We start from the raw sequence: 22476 nt of genomic DNA, 5'->3' as shown, positions 1-22476 counted from the left end.
CGATGCTGTCACTGAAAGTGATTGAGATTAAGAAATGATGATGATGATGATGATGGTGGTGATGATGATAGGCTTCTCTGTTGATACTAATTTCTGTTTCTGCATAAAATTTTGTTGGTAAATTAGCAGTGTAATAACAGAAATTATGTTTCCTCCATCATCAAAGTATGTCTGCTCTGCTGCAAGAAATGCTTCTAGCACAAACCCTCATAATGCTGTAAATATCAGTTTTATTATTTTTCAGGGTTATTGGAATCCCATTCTCCGTCAGACTGAGAAAGCAACAGTGCCAGTGATAAAACAGTCAGTCTTTATTCATTATTTATTTATCTGTTAAAGTAATCCAAAACAATTGTCTTTGAAATGATACCATAGTCACAGTGGGCCGTGACACGTGTAACCTTTTTTGCACTGGGACATATATGGTTTCAAGAAAATAGAATATAGGCTAGATTGAAAGAAGTTACACATATTTTATCCTACTAGGCTACAAAGCTGACCCCGTAGCCTATAGGTAACAGAAATAATACTTTAAAGCAGTTAAAATCCCTACAGACGATAAGATAGCTCCCGTGTGAGATGGTTTATGTCTTCTGCAGCCTAGTTGCTGTCTATGTGAAAGTTATTTTGGGATGCTGTGATTAAGGTGTGTTGCCGCATCAGCCGCCTGCTCAATGCCAAGTAAAGACTGAACCGGTGCAGCTTTAAAGACAGTCGGGATAGTCTGATGAAAACATTTTTGAAATCATGTGCAAGTATTCATAAACCCAGCTGCTTGACATAAGAATGAAACAGTGCAGTGTGTGAGAACTGCCATAGCTTGTTCAGCTAGCATTACTTTAATTCAAATAAATTGTATCCATCTTTCATTGGGATTTTTCATGGTATTGCCAATAAACATGCTTTAAAACTAACATGTCTTAAAGGACAATTACTAGTTGTTTTTGTGACTACGGTAATACGTAATATAATGCTTCATTATCAACAAACATGCTGGATGTGAAAATAAAAGATACAGACATAACAATGCAGAACATTAGTATGATTTTTTTTTTTTACAAACCTGGAAAGTTTTAGGTCTGTTGGACAGCCTGTGTAGTTGCTCACTGTGCGGCCAGTTCCCACTCTTTGGAGACGGGAGAATCTTTCTTTGCAGTAAGAGATCTTATCAGACTTCAGATGCATCTCAACACACTGAGGTTAAAAACAATGCTGACTTTATTTAGGTCTGAGTCAGACCTAAATAAAGTCAGCATTGTCAGACCGTCCGACTCAAGGGATAGATAAATATTTTTTCTAGTTTGCAAAAGACACCATTGACATGTCACATAAGGACTCGTGTGTCATTTGAACCTTATATTTGGGGATTCATTTGAAACATCTGAGTGAAACAACATACTAAAAAAAATAAACTGATACATAGGAACAGAATTGTAATGCAAAGGTATTGTTGTTAATTGTTGTAAGTTATTGTAAAACCTGAAAAATTGTATGCTGTTTTTGCATATCTACTTACTTTATAGTAATATGATTTTGTGAAATAGGGGCAGGACCAAATAAGCTATCTGCTTCCACCTGCTCCTTCTCAAACTAATCCTAATATATATACATACATATACATAAATTCTGATTGTTTGTATTTTATTTTGCGTTTTTATTTTTGTTTTGTTTTGTCTTGCAACATTGTTGATCGTTTGAGATAAATAAAATAAATAAAAAAAGATTCTTGCTTCCGGTAGAGACTTTAAAGCTTTTTTATTGTATGTCTTAACACTCACCCGTGGTCCTGTTTGCTACTGTCAGGTCTAGACTCCTATGACCTGTTTCATACAGCAAAACCTTATAAGTTGCATTACCAGTCTTGAAAAATCATTGTTTCCCATTAGGCTCATTAGTGTCCAGTAAGTAACTTCACTATTTAGTACAAAATTAGGCACATGCCATGTGATATGGGATTGTGGCAACCAGGGCCCTTTTCCCATCACATGCCTATGTTTGATTCAAGGTTTCAGTAGAAAACCACTTTATCACCTTATAAGGTGCTTTGAAAAAATGCAAGGGTGCATTCTGGGCTATCCCGGGATGAGAAGGTTAAAGGTTTAGCCTCATGGCAACCAGTTGTGGTGTTGTGGTGTCCATGAAAAAGATATAAACACCTCTCTGCTGGAAGTGCGGTACCTCTTTGCTACTATAAGTTCACTTCAGTGTTCGGTTACATGAGTCATTGCACAGCATGATGAGTAAAATGAATATAGTAACATACATGGTCTTAACATGGTGAAGAAAGACTTAAGCTGTGCATCATGTAATTGGTTATTGCAACAAACCAATTTTATCATCATGTTTGCTTGCTTAAATTGTGTGAAGCGTCTCTCAGGTGAAGTCTGGAACAAGGTGATTTGAGCAAAGGTGAGGGGAAATCTTTTTCAGAATCAGTATCAGAATCAGTTTTATTGGCCAAGTCTGCTTTTGCATACAGGGAAAAACAGAAAAAGGGTATGGAGGTAAGTAGCATGTATGCCCAACCAAGTATGTCACATCTATACAGAGTGTTATTATGACTGGATTTATTTTGACCAAGGTACAGTTGAATAGGTATTTACACATTCACATTGCCCATCTATACAGCAGGATTAAGTAGTCATGAGAGTTAAGTATGTGAGAAGAGAGTCTGTCTCTGGTCCTGGGTTACAAGTCTGTCTTTTCACAAAGTGTTAATTATTATCTTCACTGACATGGCTGAATATAATAGTACTACAAAGAGAGAGGGGGCTGTTTACAAAGTGGCATGTTTACCTAACAAATGTCCATTATTGTTAAGTGTTCACTAGAGAGATTGCCTGTGGGAAGAGGCTGTGTACAGTGCTGCACACACCCTGCATCATTTTTGAATCTTTTGTAAACTTCTAGACACAAACAACCTGTCTAATAAGGTACAATATTACCTTATAACATGATAAATTGTAGTCTACACACTATACGAAAATTATAGGGATTATTATTATAAAGCCTTTTTGATGTTTAGCCCTGACTATTAATTGATAGTCTTTGCATGCAACCTGAGGAAAAATGAATATAACAACATGAGATTTAGCCAACTATGAGACAGGCTGGCACCTAAAACTGGCTGCAACTGGGTGCCATTTGCATTTAAAACATATTTTCCAAAGCACCTGGATGTCTTTCATATTCGTGTGATTTTGCTGCTCTCAACTGGGAAAAAATATTACTACATGTGTATATATCTCCAAATTGTCTGTAAACTGTAGGCTATTTGCTGAATGTGGTGAACATCGTGGGTGAACGTTGTCTTTTATGTTAATCCAATTTCTATGGGAAACCATTGTTATTACATCCTAATAGATCAACTCTTAAAACGTGCAAAACATTTGAAACAGTTGAAAGTTTTTTGGGATATGAAAAATCCCATGTAAATCATACGGTTTAAAAACAGATGATTTAGCGACAACACTGCAATTAAAGATGATCAATATATTTTGTCCACCAGAGGCTACATTTAACTACCCTTTTCCTATTTTTTTTTATTTTTTCATAGACAGTTAAAGATTTTTTTTTTTTTACCAGGTATTTTTCTATAGCCTACCTGTGGTTTTACCATAGACAGTTTGATACAGTTTTTTTCACAAACATTCAGACATCGCAGTTCAAAATATGACAGTTTAAGAAAGTAGGGTTTTACACATAGACCGCTAATATTAATAATATATACAGTCTATGGTTTTACAGAGTATTGCTATGACGTAGGCAAAAGTGAGAACAAGACGAGTCTCGCGATATTTCCACCAGGGTTCAAAGTTGACATTGTCCATGTGTGCATGTTGCATCTACAACGGACTGTTAGATACAGCTACAGTTTGCCCTTTATTTATAAATATTTTTAAGTATAGACATTGAAAAGTCTGACTTATGTTGTTAGAAGACTGTAGATTTCGTCCACCGATGATAGTTATATTACAATAATCCGCTCCGCACCGCGTTAGCTTCCGCAGTAGTAAGTTCAGCTGATGTCTTTGAGTCCTTTAGCTGCATGATGGCTTAGCGTGACATGTTTAAAATCCGACCAGTGTTGAGTGCCTTAGTTAACCACAAACTGACGTCAGAGAGAAACGGTAAGAAAACAAAGAGGATATGACTGTAAGCTGTAGATAAGTGTTTATTAATACCCGGTCGTTTATTGTTTTATGTGTGTGCTAATAATAGGCTTACAGGGCATGCCATGCTGCACAACTCAATGTTCAACACAAAGGTGGTAATATAGCAGGGCATCATCATCATCACCATCCTCTTTACAGGTGGCCTTTGTAAATTATTTTGCATGATGAGTGAAGAATCCAGAGATGAAGAGACGGCCAAGCTGCTGAAAAGAGCCAATGAGGAAAATGAAGACTCTGGTGCTGAGAAAGTGAAGGATACAAAAAAACTAAAAGTGGAAGTGGAAACCACTGAAGATGATAAGAAATATCCCAAAAAGAAAGTGGTCCTCCTCTTGGCATACTCTGGAAAGGGATACTATGGCATGCAGGTACATACTGTAGCTGTTTTTTTTTCTCTCTCAGTTCCAAGCACTCTCAGAGCTCCAAGTCTTACTAAATTTAAATGCACTGAACTGTTTTTTTCAGAGAAATCCAGGAACCTCTCAGTTTAGGACCATTGAGGATGATCTGGTCACTGCACTTATTAAATCGGGTTGCATTCCAGAAAACCATGGCAGCGACATGAAGAAGATGTCTTTTCAAAGATGTGCCAGAACAGATAAGGTATGTGTTTGTACAAATATCTCAGCAGGAGTTAATTTCATAGCACTAGGCCAATAAGGGGATTTTGAAAAAGAATCACATAACTAGTGTATTGTGCTGCTCAACCGTTGTTGGCTGTGTTGTCAGTTTTAATTATAGACTGTATACGTAACAATTGCCATGGGTGGTGTTACCATGTTTTAACCAGCCATGTAAAAGTTTGTTTAAATCAGTAATGCCGGTATATCATTCTGACACTGTGCTGGTGGTGGTGTATTTGAATATGTTTAGGGTGTGTCTGCAGCTGGCCAAGTGGTGTCTCTAAAGCTACGGTTAATTGAAGACATCATTGAAAAAATCAATGAGCATCTGCCATCACAGATCCGAGTGCTCGGTGAGACATTGGTTCTCATAATTCCGTTTTCTCGATTGGTGCTGAGAAGATGGGTTTTAACATTTAGCAATTTTTTTTCCAACAGGTCTTAAACGGGTGACCCAAGGCTTCAATTCCAAAAACAACTGTGATGCCCGTACATACGCGTACATGCTTCCAACTGTGGCCTTTTCCCCGAAAGACTATGATACTGGCAATATAGCAGCCTTTCGCCTTGAGCCAGAGACACTTCAGAGGGTGAACCGTCTGTTTGTTCTCTACAAAGGCACCCATAACTTCCACAACTTCACCTCTCAGAAGGCTCCAAGTGACCCGAGTGCCCGCCGCTATATCACAGAGATGTCTTGTGGAGAACCTTTCATCAACAGCAACACTCAGTTTGCAGTGATCACCGTACGAGGCCAGAGCTTTATGTTGCACCAAATCCGGAAGATGATCGGCCTGGTGATCGCGGTGATAAAGGGCTACGCCAAGGAAGACGTGATGGAGCGGAGCTGGGGACAGGAGAAAGTGGATGTGCCCAAAGCTCCAGGGCTGGGGCTGGTCCTGGAGAGGGTTCACTTTGACCGGTATAACAAACGATTCGGAGGTGACGGGCTGCATGAGCGGCTGGATTGGGAATGTGAGGAGGAGGCAATAAAGGCCTTCAAGGAGGCTCACATCTACCCCACCATTGTGGAGACAGAGTGTCAGGAGGGCTCCATGGTCAGCTGGATGTCCACACTTCCTATCCATGACTTTGAAGCTTCAGCCACAGCCACTGACACGCAAGACAATAAGGACCAGAAACAGGTATCTGGAAGCCATAATAGAGCAACAATATTTATTTAGAACCCTGATGTTTGACATGAACAGTCCATTTTGTTACGTATTCTTAATCATTGTTTCTCTCCTTTTCCCCCAGGACAATGCAGATGTAGGAAATGACTCTGATTAGGTCACCCTGCCTGCTGTAAGAAGAGACGTTTTCTCACCAAAACATTTTCTCTTTGTTAAATATTTTAGTATATCTTCCAAGTTGGACTTTTTTTTTTTTTTAGTGGTATTCAATTATGCTATACAAATGTTATTAAACAAACGTGACAATAAAGCCTCTCTGTTCTTTATTGTACCCTGCTTGTTTCCTTGTAACAACTGCAGATGCCCTGCACCCACCTGTGTCTCAGCCCCATCAGTGCTGATCGTTGAGCTGTTGACTCTTTGTCTTGTAAGCAGACTCTTTTGGATAGGTTTTTTTTTTTTTTGCAATGCAATATCCACATGAACATTGTAAAACTTACTGGTTGCTGTCCATACTGGCTGTGAAGCAAATACATGACACCACAACTCCACTACAAGATTTGGGATAAAATCCAGGTTCTATGCGAGAATTCATTTAATATGATACTTCCACACTGTTAGCCTAATCAACTGTCAATCTTTTGTAAAATTTAAGTGATCAGATATTTATTAGGAATAATTTTTATTATGCCTTTTTTGTTTAAAATGTTAATTAAAGAGCACAGTCTTTATGCCCTGTGTCTTCAAATCTGTTTTGTTGAAATTATTTTTGTGTTTGGTAGATCATTTACAAATCCTCTGACGCAAACATTAGAACATGCAGCTAATTAAAAAAAACAACTGAAAATGGAATGAGAAACTTGAAGTAATGCTTTCATTTTCATTCCATGTACTGGCCTGTATTGCACTTGGAAAGTCAACATAGGACTTTATAGCTATTATGTCATAGCTGCAGTAGTGAAGATGTGGTATACACGAAACAGAATCAATTGTATCATATAGTTATTCAGTACAGTTGAGAGAAACTCAGTGTAAAATATTTTTTGACAAATTGTTCTCTTGCAGTGATTAGGTGGTACAACCTAAGCCAGAACTTCACCCTCCAGTCACTAGGAGGCGACACAGCAATTGAGTGGTTGGGACCAGTGTTGCGTTCACTGTCATTTTAACATCCAGTAAACCAGAACAAGTCATCTCAACAATAATTGCACACATTTGCCATGGATGTATAATGACACTTTCACGGCCATGAAAAATGTGAAGCATCATACGGTAAAAATAAATGAAATATTGTCATTTAATTTTTTACACAAACTGATTTCTAAGATATTCCATGACGTTGAAATGAAATGTTTTTCGTATTCCGCAAATGACACATGAACGTAGCATCACTCAGTCATGGCGCCGGCCAAAAAACGCAACGTGAGTTCGGCAAAAACAACAGAACAAAGTATAAAAACAGCCAAAATTGACCTAAATACCAAAGTCGAGAGGATACTTGAAAGTAGAAAAAATGCCAACGACGTTTTTGATATCCTCGAGTTCCTTCAGGTAAATATATGCAACTAACGTGTAGAGCACCCTAACTGGACAACGTTACATGCTTGTTAGCTAAGGTTAGCATTATTGACACCAAGCAGGATGTCACTTATCTAGGTTACTAAAGCAATACTTCCCATATGTTTGTACTTTCCGTGTCCTTTTGCAGTCAGCCAAAGAGAAGGATGTTGTCAATGCTGTCAATGCATGCTGCAAATTGTTCTGCACCTTGTTGGAGAAGAAAGAGCTGTTTTTGGGGAAACTGCCCGGAGAAGAGGAGGCGTTGAGTGGTGAGTACAGGCTGATAATGCATTATGCAGAAATGAACCCAAGTTATTGATGTTAAAAAGTTTTACACCAGCATCACGGCTGTACCTACTGCTCATGAGGTTTGTGGGATATTGAATTAAACGTGGATTGAAAATGACATTTAAGTATTGGCATTATACATTTGATAAATATTTCTGCAGCCATGATTTTCTAACGTTTTCCCTCCTCTAGGTTTGACTTTGTTGTACAGCAGACTAGAGCATGGTTGCGAATCATACCATCATTTTGTGTGTCTCTGTATCTTTTCTGGTTCAGGAGGGTATAGTGCTGAAGAGAAGTATCGTATGTTCATGCGACATCGTTATAACAGCTGTGTGGAGATGCTGCTTGAGCACTTGAGCCATGAACTTCACGGAGTCAAGGTGAGTTGACTGAAAGCCATCCATCCATCTTGCAGCTCCAGAAGGGAACCCCAAACTTCCCTTTCTTGAGCCTCATTAACCAGCTCCAACTGGGGGATCTTGGGTGTTCCCAGGCCAGGTTGGAGATATAATCCCTCCACCTAGTCCTGGGTCTTCCCTGAGGCCTCTTCCCAGTTGGACGTACCTGGAACACCTCCCTAGGGAGGCGTCCAGGAGGCATCCTTACCAGATGCCCGAACCACCTCAACTGGCTCCTTTCAACGAGAAAGGAGCAGCAGCTCTACTCCGAGCTCCTCTCGGATGACTGAGCTTCTCACCCTATCTCTAAGGAAGACGCCAGCCACCCTCCTGAGGAAACCCATATTGGCCGCCCGTACCCTAGTAGATGACTAGAAGCTTGCTTACACACCCTTGACAAAGAGCTATGCTACTCTTAATGTAAAAATGTGGTTGAGCAGATACTGTAGTATTAAGTCATGCTTTGTGTTAATTTCTTTAGTCGCACATTTACTAAAGACTAACACATAAGAGAAGGGTCATGTCAAAGTGAGTTTGCATGGGACCTGTGCAGGAAGCTTTGTTCCTTCAGTCCAAATGGTTCTTTTACAATACTTCCTCTCTAAGACAGAGCAGGTGTGTAGTGTGCATGGGGTTTTCAATAGGTACACTGTTATTACTGCCAATATCCTGGAGTCAACATTTTCTTTGATAATAACATCTCTCCCTGTTAAATTAACTATTGTCTATAAGCTGTTTTTTTTTTTGTTATTGCTGAAAGCTATGAAAATAATCATAGATGACATTAAGAGAATCAAGTATTATGTAGCAAATTATTGGCTTTTATCTTGTCATTGCATAATCATATCCGCCAGTGCATCGTCATTTACTAATCTTTCTGATGTCTACATTTGAAAGCAAAACAAAAAAAACCTGTAATTATCCATCAAGCTGCGCTTGGGGACCTAAGAAAGAAAACCAGGTTGTCTGTTTTTTAAAAACCAATAACTGTCTGAATACAGGAGAGTGCCCTGTGCTGCCTGATGAAGTTTGCTGCAGGAGAAGGACGGCATCCGCTCGAGGACTTGGACTGGAGTGAGCACTACAGCTTCCCAAGAGAACTCATCCAGGTAAGACTTTGTGTCGCGTAAACCTACTTGAAAAAATAATATTCTTTTATCTGTTCTGTTTTTTGTGACTTCAAGAAGTTCCCCATGTTTTTAGCCAAGACAAGAAATGGACTGTTTTATGATTGTGATTTTGTCATTGATGGCACATGCACCTTCTGATATTTCTATTATTTCATGATCAGGCAGTGGTGAAAAGACTGCTGTCCCAAACTACAGACAACTCCCTGTTGATCTCCAGATTCCAGGAGTTCCTTGAGATGGAGGATGTGCGCTATTATGTCATGAGCTCTATCCGGGAGAATGTTGGCAAAGTCATGGAGAAAAACAAAGGGGTAAGAGAACTCTGGTCAGTGCTAGGTTAATCTGCTGTAGTTGTGCTTGTTTATTTCTTTAGTACATATTACTTGGTTTGCTAAATGCTCTTAGCTTGTCTTGTTCTTATCAGGCATTGGTTCCCGTCTATCAGAACAATGTGTTCACCCTCATGTCCAACATCAGTGTACCAAGCCAGGAGTCGCAACTCACCAACTTTATGGTCCAACAGGAAGGTGAGACCTGCTTTTTGAACTGAGGGGAGAAAAGGCTATTTTGTTAGTTTAGTACATAAATGTTCTTTTTTTTTTATTATCATACACAAATCATTAAACTGATGTATTTTCCCCCAGCCAAGCATGATGACTGGAAAGTTGCTAAACTGAATGTAAGTAAAATCTTTGTAATCAGACATTCACATTTCTTAACTTTAAATATTTCCGGAATGCAATTTTAAATGTTGTACTTCATTACAGGAACACAAGCGTGTCTTTGAGAGGATGTGGCTGGGCTTTCTCAAGTATAAGGTATTATAAAAACTCTTGACTGCACTATTGTGCCTAAATGCTTTATTTTTTTAATGTCAAAATGTATTCTACACATATTTGACACTGTGCCATCTCATTCCTTTGTTGAAGTTGCCAAGCAACATGTATAAAAAGATCTTGGTGATCCTCCATGACTCCATTTTGCCCCACATGAGTAAACCCACACTGATGATTGACTTCTTGACTGCTGCCTATGAAGTTGGTAAGTTGGCTTAGTTGTGACAATACTGCCAACAACTTAATGTGAGCTGACAATAACTAATTTAAAATAACATGTGGCATTTCTACATCTGGTCTCTAGGATGCATTATTTCTATAGGGGGATGCTGGTAATCACAATATGGTATTTTGTTTTTGTTGAACAGGTGGTGCTATCAGCCTGCTCGCCCTCAATGGCCTTTTTGTCCTCATACATCAACACAACCTGTAAGTATTACAAGAAAAAAATCCTTAATTTGGCCACTTTTAGTAGTCACATTAATTACAGTAAAATGTTTTTTAATTGCATAAATGCTGACAATATGTGTGTTTTTTTTTTTTTTACAGAGATTACCCAGATTTCTACAAGAAATTGTATAATCTGCTTGAGCCTTCTGTTTTCCATGTGAAGTACAGAGCACGCTTTTTCCACCTAGCTAACCTCTTTCTTAGCTCCAGGTAAGATCATTCATGCTTCACTAAAGTGTTCTTTCCCTCAGTTTATCCACATTGTGTGCATCTGTCCTCTTGGAGCACTGGACAGGTGTGCAGTTGTAGTTAATACCATTTCCAGTTGACCTGCATTGCCTGAGTTACAGGTTAAATTTCCCGTTATAACCACACCTTTGATTGGCCCCTGATGAGCCCCACTAATCTAAATGGAGGTCAAGTGATACTGCTTAGCTAATGCAAACTGACTGTATCAGGGATATTTAAACTGGTAACCTGATCATTTCCTTCCCACCACTCAAGATAATGACATATCATATATCAATCACATGCTTTTGTGCATTCCTCCAGTCACTTGCCAGTGTATCTAGTGGCTGCATTTGCCAAACGCCTGGCTCGTTTGGCTCTCACAGCACCGCCTACAGCCCTCCTGATAGTGCTGCCCTTCATCTACAACCTGATCCGTCGCCACCCATCCTGCAGAGTCCTTATTCACAAGCCCAGCACAGAAGATGGTGAGCGTCAGTCACTCTCCGGGTTGAAATTTATAACTACTCAAAACTGTCAGTCTGGGTTTTAGATTCCCAGTCTGAATCATTATATTTAATAAGCTTGTGATTATTTTACTATGATGTACAATCTTCTTCTACAATGCAGGGAAGCATTTTAGGATATCTGTTGATGTGTGTTCCTACTCATAATTACAGAGCCTTTGGAGGACCCATATCTAATGGATGAAGAGGATCCTGCTCAGTGCCGTGCCTTAGAGAGCAGCTTGTGGGAGATTAAGGTGTGTACAGCAGCATGTGATGGTTTTGGATTCACAAATGAATCATCCATGACACTGTGTAAAACTGAGCTATGCCTCGTCTATTGGCGCGTGTCTAACTGCTGTGACCTAAAGCAACACACACACACACACACACACACACACACACACACACACACACACACACACACACACACACACACACACACACACACACACACACACCACACACACACACACACACACACACACACACACACACACACACACACACACACACACACACACACACACACACACACACACACACACACCACACACACACACACGGCGTGTTGTATTTGAAAAAAACACAGCTGGCTAAACTATTTTTAAAATGGCGGGTTTGTTCAGGACACGCCCATCTGTCACCAGCAATGATGACGCAGTGATTAGTGATGATTCTCTCCGACCAATCAGTAGTCAGCAGGTTTTCGCGTCACCTTTTGGTATCGCCTCAGCTCGCTTGGAACCTCGATGGAGGGAATACTAAAAAACAAAAAAGTACCTGTTAGCTGGTACCAGGGACTTTTTTTTAATGGAAAACCAAAAAAGGCGAGTAGAGTCGATGCAAGTCAAACGGGTAACATGTAATGGAAAAACGGCATAACTTAATGGATACATACTTTATTTCAAATGAAACTTTTAAATTCTTTTGTTTTCCTTTACTTTAGACACTGCAGAAGCATTACCATCCAGATGTGGCCAAAACTGCAATGTCGATCAACACACCTTTGTCAGAAAAAGAGGATGACATCAACGAGGTTCTGGAGATAACAACATATGAGGTTTGACACATCCAAACATAGAATTACACAATGTTGTCTTTGAGTGCATAGAAACTAAATGGAAGTTAACTCTAATAATACTAATAGTCATCTAAGTAGGATGAGTAATGTGTCCCTTGTTCTGATCCCCAGCTGATGGAGAGAGACCTGAAGCAGTCGCAGACCAAGAGTGTCCCACTGGAGTTTGAAACTGCCACACAGTTACTAAGAGGAGGGGCTAATGTGTTAGGACAACACTTCTGTCTGGATTAAAACAAGGCATTCACAGCGTGTTATGCATTTTTATGACCAGTTCATCTGTCATCTAATGAATGTTTACAGCTGTTTGGCCTGAACAGGAAGTGTGTACAGACCACTCAGACTAGCTGCAGCAGCAACAAGAAAAACAAATGCATTTGATATTAAGTTATGTTTTTCTCCATGGAAATTGATGTGTAACTATTGTACATTAATAAAACCTTTTCCATAGTGCATGGTGAATAAATCTGTTTCTATTGGGCTCATTTTTGGGGGTTGTAAATGAAAATGGTTACACATTAACACGAATAACTCTAGTTATGAATTGATACTATAAATAAAATTGAATTGATTTAGCTGAAGGTCTCACTCCCATTTTAATTATTGTACAAGTTTGAGTACTATACAAACTGTGTTTGCTTAATCAATGTTCAAAAGTTACAGGGTGTCCCATGCTGCACACATGATAAAAATCCTTGTGGAAAATTTGTGATATTGAGCGATACACATTTTTTTATTAACTTGACACAGACTTACCATCAAACCTTGCAGCTCTACAGTCCTAAGTAGACTGTTTAATAGCATTTTTATGGTGGATTCTGTCTCACTGCAGCAGAGACATTTCCAGCTTAAAACATGCTAAACCCTGCTAACCTCCAGAAGCACAGCAGTTGAAGAGACCGGTTTAAAAAGGAGAATAAATCTTGGATTTCAAGGTCTTTCTGTCTGCTTAATGAGTAAAATATGCTCTCTTTTGCTAACAGGTTAGCTTAACAACGTATAAAGCTAACGTTACAAAACGTTAGCCTTATAAGTTGTTACGCTAATCAGGCAAAGTGGCAACACCTGTGCGGGTGGACCATTTTGTGTGTGCGTGCGTGTGCGCGCGCATGTGCTCCGGGGTCAAGGCTCTGGACAGTTGCGACACCGCCATGAGGTCAAGTTTCTGCCTAAATGTCGTGCGTACAGGTGAGAGAAGTCATCCTTAAATGCTCTCTCCGTCTTCAGTCCTTGTTCCTTTCCCTGTGGGCCATATGGCCACACAACATGCAGCCTTGGGTACAAGCACGCCATGAGAGCAAATTCTGAATCATAACTGACTCCTGTTTGTAAAGAGGAAATCATATCCGGGTTGGCCAAAACACGCAAAGTTACAAATGGACACGCCAACACGCAGAACACATTTGAAGCCATTCTTATACGGATAAACAGCATCGCTGCAGGTTTGGAGTGTTTGTGTATTTTATTTAGTTTTTAGGGCTTATCGTTATTAAAGATTAAGTAGACACATGGCACTATAGACTCTGCCAAAACTAGATAGGTGAGAAGCCAGCAGAACAGAAGATCACTGGGAAGAGGATGAGGGAAATGGACGAGCATCACTTGGAGGGGGAACAATCTTTCAAAGTTATTAGGGACAATATACAGTATTTTAGCCAAAATATATTTTTAGGATGGTTATGAAAATGAACTGTCTTTCATGTGCAACATTATATCTTTTAGATATTGTTGGATTTTATCAGAGGCTGAATTTGAAGCCCAACAATATACTTTTTTTCAGCTATGCAAACTGCAGTAAGTGTTTCTCTGACTCACTACAGACAAAGTGCATGCATTGTAAGCTTTAGGTACAGCTTGAAGCACTGCTCCTGGGTTTTATGAAAATATTTTGTAAGAAGAACTTCTTTAGTTTAAAATGATGCAGCAGCCCCATAACGGAACTCTACTCCCCATTACATCTAAAATGATCGATTGTTTAATTGGGAATGGCTAGTGCTTAAGTAGGATATTAGTGCAACATTAAAATTGCCCAGAATCAAGCTGATTACTACATGGTGTCATAATAGTAACACTGTCTTCTTCAGAGGGAGATTACATACTTAAAACAAGCAGTGTTATCATGAAATCAATCATAGTAATGGGCTGATAGAATAATTAATAGGTAGATTGCTAATGAAAAACACCATTCAGGCCTGGATAATGACGCACACATGCACGTACAGCACCCGCCTCTTACCTTGGTAAATCTGTGAGAGAGATGCTTACCGCTGCAGGTTCATTGGCAGGATGGGACATTTCTGCATAAATCTACAGGGCTCTTGAGCTTCATGTGGTGGTGGTGTTGTTGTTGTTTTGTCTGTCTTTCTCCTCCTCCAGTCCCAGGCGAGGAAATAGAAGCTGTCCAAGGTGAGTCAGCAGCACGGCGCAGCAGATTGAGCAGTTGGCTGATGCTCTAAGAGAGACAGGGGAAGAGGGAGCTGATTAGTTTGACATTTTTCTTCCCGTTACCTCATGACAAAAAGCAAGTATGGAAACAAATCCTTCATATTTATATATTCATTAGTTGCTGACACTTTGTTGTTGATAGTATAAAAAAACAATACTTTTTAAGTATAACTATTTAAATTTGATCTTGTTGTGCAGTTTTTGTTTATTACAAAAGAAGTGCATTAGTCTAAAGGTCTGAACACAGATGACTGGAATCTGCTGTGTGATGGTGCAGCAGAAGAGTGATATGTCAAATCTCCCGAGGTACAAGCAGCATTAACCTTCTTAACCTTCCGTGTGTCACTGTATAGTAGTTACTGTGTATTAATGTGTGTGTGTTTTGCACAAAGGTACAAAACAGGACAACATAGATGGGGATTTAGCACTGACTGATAAAATCTGATGCCCCCCCTCCCCCCGTCATTGTGTTGCTGTGATACAGTAATCCTCTCTTATGTAACTGAGTACAACTCTCTCTCTCTCTCTCTCTCTCTCTCTCTCTCTCTCTCTCTCTCCTCTCTCTCTCTCTCGCTGAACACGCCCATGGAAACAAAGATGTACCTACCAATCAGACCAGTCAGCACCTACAAATGCATGTAGATGTATTGATGCAGGGCCCAGCAATGTTAAATTGGAAATTGTTGCTGACAAGAATTGATTACATACGTACACTAACAAACTAGTGATGTGATTTTATTGAAAAATGATGAAGAAATTGTACAGTAAGTGCCAGGAAACTCTTTGCTTGATATAGTATTCTTTTTTATGTGCTTATATTTTCTAAGTGCAGTTGCACATTTTTGTTCGCTACATTGAAATAAATTAAATTGCACATTGTTTTGGGTGGCAGTCTACCAAAATAAAATTGTCAGAAGGAAAAAAAAAATGTCATTGAAAAATAAAAAAACATGATCAGATGCAATGGTATGAGATATGCTGAATGTAAAGTAAATACTTTAACATATCTGCTCACAGTACGTTCATATTGCACACATTCAGTTTTCTGTTTTGGTTTTGTTTGTGTGCGTGTGGTACAGTAATTGTATCCTTGTGTGGAGGTGTGAGTAGAGTGTGAGGTTTGCGGGGGGACTTTAGTCTGTGTAATCTCTGGTTGTGTGGGTTTTGCAGGTGAAAATGCGGAATCACACGTCCGGTGCTAACGTGGAGGAGCGGCTGAGGCAGTCTCATATGGAGTTACAGTGGATCCAGAGACAGCTGGCCACGATCGCTGCCAAAAACCTACACCATCACCACCTGCACACCAAGGGCAAGGTACTGTGGTACTAAACACAGTTGGCCTGTGTTTCTGCTACTGCTACTACGTGATAAGACAACTGTGATCAAACTTTATGAGGGGGAAATTTGCCCATGAATACTAATCTTTTCTGTAAGAGTTTATATACCTTGTAGCCATGATTGAAGTCCACTTGAGAGGGGAGAATCTGGGGATAAAGCACCACATTTATGATCTCTCCTTAGAAAAAATGAACATCTGCTTAACCTAATCTGACAGATCTTCATTAAACATCAACATGACGTAATATTAGATGCTGATGTTTTTAGAGTTATCGACTTTCCTCCACTCGTGATGATGGAGTTGCTGATGCAGTTTGTTAACCACCTTATCCAATACACTCTTTACAACACAGTACTAGGTTTATGCAATGGCAGTAATTGTGATGTGTAGTGTTTTAATTTAACAGTCATACTTTGACAAAATATTTAGCCCTGCATATATAAAAACAAAACATTTTCATTTAATGGCCACCTAATTACAAGCGTTACAAGGAAGAATTTAATGTTGTGAGAATTGCACCTCATTTTTTCAGGGCGTGCTGTAACAAGTGCAACAAAAGTTTTTGTACTCTCTGGTTCTGAAACCAGTTATTTGATCTCAATCCAGCTCCTCCTGTTTTACCATTTGTAGAGTAGATAGTTTTGTGTTTTTGACTGCAAATCTGTTGTTTCCAATAATCCTTTACCTTATCCAACCCTAACAAATGCACACCTGTCTGCTTCTGTGTTGTTAAATATACCTAAACAACGAAGTTTGTGGGAGCTTTGATGTCAACTTGCATGCTGTGTCCTGATTCAGATTCACTGCCTGACACGATAGTTTGTAATAGGGTCTCTATCTTTGACTGACTAAAGACAGAAGCACTGCCATGGCTCACTGAGAACACTCAGGCCTCAAAGTGAAATATCTAATAACTTTTTTATGTAAATGTTCTAAATTATTTTGGTTGATTGATGCACATTTAACAATACATCCCCATTTAGTTTTTCTATTACAAAATGTCATTGGTTAGCTTCCTGGAAAACACTTGGCATATGTCACCAGGTGCAAAGAAAGTGTTCAAAATAACCATCCCAGGTGTTTGGAGTTTTCTGCTATTACTTTTATTTCATATGGCCAGAAGAGGACAGCATACTTCTGAAAGCACATTTTTCAGTGTTAAAAATCCAACAAGTTGAGACAAAAGCCATGGCATGCTTCAAAGGCAGCATCTTGTTTAAGTAGTTAAATGACACCTTGCCTTCAGCTATTTGCATATTTAAAGGGGATGTTGCATATTTCTTCCCACTTCAGTTTCCGTCTGTTCCGGAACCCTGGTCTCGCAGGGCTTCATGTCATGGCCAAAAACCAAAGAGAGTAGTGCGTCTACATTGAGGATGGGAACAGACAGTGAGCAGTGGTTGCTAGGCAACAGAGTGGAACAGAGCGTACGCTCTGCTTTCTCTTCTCACTCACGCACACTTAGTCTCTTTCTTTCTCTCCTCTGTCCTCCCCTCCTTCCCACTGTTAAACGGAGGATGCCCATTGAGAGAATACATTGAATGCCTGCTGCTGATGCAACCTCACTTAAAACCATCTCACTGATTCAATTTGAGGGATTTAGAGGAGGTGAAGAGAGCAAAGGGATGGTTATATCTGAGGTCTGTCGAGGAACATGACCGTGTAGATTTGATTTGATGCTAGAGAAGGTAAGTTCCAAGTACCAAGGAAAACACAAATGCCTGAAACATAGTGAGATATCATGTATATGTATAAATGTGGGCTGAAGTGATGTATGGATTGTTGCTTCCGTCAGCAAAACGGAAAACTATTGTGTTGTGTCTATTTGAAAGTAAGATACAGAGGAGACAGGGATGCTATACCAGGATCTGCTCTGCTTGGCAAATGTAAAAAGCTCATCTGTGATGTAATGGTTTACACGTCACTGCTCCACAGATTGACACAGACCATTTAAATTAAAGCCGCTCCACATGTCATTATGTCCATATTTTTTGTGTGATGTTGTTTTTGTTCAGTTGAACGCAGCACGCACATGTCTGCGTACAAGTGAGACAGAGAGTGGAGAAGAAGCGAGGGGGGGGATTTTTAAAGCGCAACTGAAGAAAAGAGTAGAGAGCATGAGAGGAAGCATTAACACATTAAGGGCTGGGACTCAGGGAGCGTGTGTGTGTAAGCTACTGTAGCTTCTTTTTGTCTGCTTTCACTGTTAGGGTGAGACTTCCAGATCGTTACGGTGACATACATTCTAGGCTCGCTATTAAGCAGCAGATCGGAAACGCTCATTGCAACTGCCCACACAGCCACTCACGCACCGGCATACACAAGCATTTAGGAGGACACGTCACCTCCGCCTTCACTGCCAGCGTGTGATGTGACGGGAAGGGAAGAGAGTCATATTGGGACAAAAGTGGTACTACTGCCTTTAAGGTAGGGACAGAGTCATTACCTGTATCAGCAAAAAATATGTGTGTACGCACAGCTGTCCCAGTCCCCCCCTTTTTTTTTTGTTAGACAGTTTGATACTGTTGATTTTCTTAAATCTCAAAACACACAAGTGATGCCCTTGATGCTGCTGTAGCTGCTGTGATTCTCAGAGATTTAGTACAACACTTGATAACATGTATTCCCTTAATGAGGAGCAGCGACTAAGTGTTTGTGAACAGTAGTGGTTTATTACTCTCATGAGTAGTTGACTCTTGATTTATAACCGTCTGTCTATATCTCACTCCAAGTGAAACACATTTTATAACACTTGTGCTGGACAAGAGCAGCCTGATAGGCTTGAAAAGACAGATTTTCTCTTCTTTGAAAATCTGTTTAATGGCAGGTCAATAGCTGTACATCCACGGCTGACTGCATCAGGTACAACCGATGCTAGTATTTCACTCACACACCAGATGGCAATATGGCAATCTATTTAAATAACCCCTAGTCAAAATATGATTACCTTGGGGTACCCTGGTGGGTCGGTTGACTCACTACAATGCCCTTGGTTCGAAGCCAGCCACCCCATGCTGCTTTCCTAATCCATTCTCCTGTGTTCCTCCACCATAAATCATCCAACAAAGCTGAAATGCCATACAATCCTATAAAAAATATATATTTTTAAGTGAACTATTGAATGGAAACACACAAAGCATTTCTCTGTGTCATTGCGAATTAAAATCTGTAGCTATTCATTATTGCAGAAAGTGGAGGATAGCACGGCATGAGGTACTAAAAAAGCCCCTATTACATAATTATATGCTGTAACCTCTTAATAGCTACCCACATTATCTGCTTTGCTTAACAAACAGTAACCCCAGCCTACAGTTGTTCATCAGTTTTAAATGGATAATCCATTCACAGTGTACCCATCATTGGTGCTGTTGGAACAATTCACACTAATGAAGTTTCCCGAATGTTATATTTTTTCTTGCCAGTGAGAAATATGCTTCTACAGATGTAGCTTTTATAGGAACAAATTGTTGTTTTTGTAGGATTTTAGAAGTTGTTGTTTTTCCAGCAATGTGTCCATGAACATCTCATTGCATCGCAGCCTGTAAAGTGTGCTGCCCCTGTGTACTAAAATTAAACTCCCATTTTGTCGTCAGCCGTGCACTGACTTTGACCTTTTGTGTTGTGATTGGTGAATACCAAAACAATTTCTCTCTTTGGAAGGACAAAATAATATTGTGCATAAGATATAACATCTGAAGTGGTTAAAACATCTTACATTGTGTGACAAAAGTCAACGATGACAATCCAAATATCAACCTAGCAAACTGAACCAATGTGAAGGACATGGACTAGATCATTATATGATTCTGGGGAATACAGACATCACCTTCAACAGTAGTTGCCTAGCTATTCCAATTCAGTAGGTTTATTGATCAACACGTGGTTAAATTTATATTATAGTTGACTTTTCCTCTGTGCGCTGTATGTCTGAATCTTATCCGAGGGGGCAGGTACTGTTAAGTAGGCGTTCCCTCAAACCTTTTTCACATGGCCTTCATTTGCAACCACTAGCAGGTCTTTGAAGTCAGTTTCCATTTGGCTAGAATGTGTGTTTGTTTTTTCCTAAAAGCTGTCTCAGCCCCGTCTTACCTACAGTCAAAATATTCATTCAAAGCTTGAGTAATCTTTTACTTGTGACTGACCCCTTGCCAATAAGATTAAAAGACATGAAAGAGGAAACACACCATTTTTTAATACAGTGCTTGGCTTGGATATGAGCAACTTATGATATATTTGTAATAAATTTAGACAAACACTTGTTAAATTATTATTTTTTTCCCACTGTGAAAAGGAAGTGAAAGACCTAATATTAAACACAGTTTTAAGATGACTGGTGTGTGATCATCTCTATCTCATTCTTCCTGCCTAGTGTGCAGTCTTTCTCTACTAAAGAAAGGTATCGTATCCTTTCGCACAGTCTCAGACTACTTAGTCATACACTATTTCACTTTAAGGTAGTTTATAAATGTTCTCTTGACTGACTTTCAAACTACATCATGAAAGAATACTCTATTGCATTCATTCTCTGTATGTACATGTGTATGTTTTACCAAGGGTTTAACCTGAGCCAGGCCATACAACAATGATCACAATCATATCACATCCACACCAGGTTTGTAGTTTACAGCTTCATACTGCTTTAACTCGCTGTATCAGTACTTGGTATCTACTGAAGGTTTATGCATCGGAATAAGGAAACAGGAGGGAAAGAATAAAATTGTATTAGAATATCTCTATAACTTATGGTCATCCACAGCGGTGTAACTTTTTGGACCTTCTAACTAAACTAGACAAAGCGCATGGAAAACTTATTTTCCTCTCTTGGTCTCTTTGTGTCACGCCTCTTTGTTTACATTCCATGGGTAAAAAGACAGAGCATACATTGGTGTATCCTTGATTATTGCACCTCCAGGGAGCCTCCTTCCCTTTAGGAATTGGGACGTCCTTCAAGATGGCGTGCTGAGAAGGATTTTCAGGTCACAAGCTGGAGGACTTTTTTTTTTTTCACCCAACCATCTGGCGACTCCCCAGAAACTTGCAACCACCTTGGGGGTCTCAACTCTCTGGTTGAGAACCACTGGTCTACATGACTGACTGACTGACTGATTTGGAGGACTGAGCTTATCACGTTTTAATTAGTTGTCTCAACCTGGCATTGATTGAGTACCATTACCATTGAGTGCCATTAATCTGCTCCAGAGCCCAATCAACCACATGCAATAACCATGGGATAATTCCTTTTATCATTTTCTAATAGCAACATGTCAGGTTACCAAAGTAATAACTTGTTATATAATAACTAATAACTTTTTTTCAAGAGCACATTCCGGTTTCCTGGTCTAAATGACCAATACATCAGTTCTCCCATGGGTGTGGACTAATAATTCACTCATAAATAGGCTGACTGAATGTGTTAGTCTACATGTATCTGTCTGTTTGGAAAAACCCACAGTACTGGTTGGCAGGTCTATCTATCTCACTGTTCTTGGAAAGTCCACCATATCACACTGGTGGGTCTATCTTGTCTGCTTGGCAGGTCGGCTGTATTAGCAGGTGTATCTGGCTGTCTTTCTGTCTGCTTGGCAGTTCCATCATACTGGCTTTTGTAGCGTTGGCTGGCTGTGTTAACTGACACCTTGCCTGCAACTTAGATTTTTTGTATTTATTTTTTGTGTGGAGGATGATAGTCTGGCTTGCATTCAGGGGAACTGGTTGTTATTTATGTATGTGTGATTTTTTTTTTGTGCCTGACAGGATACCAAATGCTCTGCTAACATGCTAATTGATGTATCAGAGTAATATAAACTGATATTAGAAACCATCTGTTGGCAATTCAGGCGTTACTACAAGGAAAAAGTATTCAAAAGGGAACAATAAGCTGATTTTTTTTTTCCACCTCTTTAATTCTCCAAGTGGAAAAGGGTAATTTAAATTTCAGAGATAAAGAGAAAAGTGAACAGGCTTTAGGGTAATGTGGTAATATTGGAGTGGCTGGGCTGGCTAAGTGTGCTTTTTCAGTAGGAAAATTGGACGTCTACACCCTATTTGGGATTTCAGATTGTAGCTCTCCAAAATGTTTCTACTTCATACATTTATATTACTAAAAGTAGAAATTCTGTAGTGGAGCATCTTATCATTTTTTTTAGATTAACTCATAGTAAAGAGTTCTTTCCTCTGATACACAACAGAGTAAAGGGCATCCTCGCATCCTAGGAGGGTGTTTAATTTCAGGAGGCACAGGCACAGTTTACATGCACTTATCCTAAATTAGTTTCCCCCTT

At 39.5% G+C, this 22476-nt stretch overlaps 3 protein-coding genes across 3 annotated transcripts in view; all 3 read left to right on the top strand.

Annotated features, from left to right (window-relative positions):
- Nucleotides 1–4066: 4066 nt before the first annotated feature.
- pus1 (pseudouridine synthase 1) lies at nt 4067–6262 on the top strand. The gene is made up of 6 exons (XM_032540018.1): nt 4067–4130; nt 4314–4543; nt 4641–4778; nt 5049–5151; nt 5237–5943; nt 6056–6262. Exons 1-6 carry the CDS (start codon nt 4067–4069, stop codon nt 6086–6088), a joined length of 1275 nt encoding a protein of 424 aa, XP_032395909.1. The 3' UTR covers nt 6089–6262.
- A 1033-nt stretch (nt 6263–7295) lies between these two features.
- On the top strand, nt 7296–12872 carry noc4l (nucleolar complex associated 4 homolog). Its single transcript, XM_032540015.1, has 15 exons — nt 7296–7482; nt 7640–7760; nt 8056–8162; nt 9182–9289; nt 9472–9621; nt 9735–9837; nt 9955–9989; nt 10078–10128; nt 10240–10351; nt 10515–10575; nt 10696–10806; nt 11149–11312; nt 11505–11587; nt 12280–12393; nt 12526–12872. Exons 1-15 carry the CDS (start codon nt 7330–7332, stop codon nt 12643–12645), a joined length of 1593 nt encoding a protein of 530 aa, XP_032395906.1. The 5' UTR covers nt 7296–7329; the 3' UTR covers nt 12646–12872.
- A 1583-nt stretch (nt 12873–14455) lies between these two features.
- Nucleotides 14456–22476, top strand: part of rimbp2a (RIMS binding protein 2a) — a 66776-nt gene continuing 58755 nt past the window's right edge. Inside the window, exons 1-2 of the mRNA XM_032540325.1 lie at nt 14456–14936; nt 16027–16170. Coding sequence (XP_032396216.1) covers nt 16033–16170 — 138 coding nt within the window. The 5' untranslated portion in view covers nt 14456–14936; nt 16027–16032. The remainder of the gene's footprint in view (nt 14937–16026; nt 16171–22476) is intronic.

This window comes from Etheostoma spectabile, chromosome 16, assembly GCF_008692095.1.
Source record: "Etheostoma spectabile isolate EspeVRDwgs_2016 chromosome 16, UIUC_Espe_1.0, whole genome shotgun sequence".
In the NCBI taxonomy this organism is placed as follows: Eukaryota; Metazoa; Chordata; class Actinopteri; order Perciformes; family Percidae; genus Etheostoma; species Etheostoma spectabile.
This window is presented reverse-complemented; position numbering and strand designations above follow the sequence as displayed.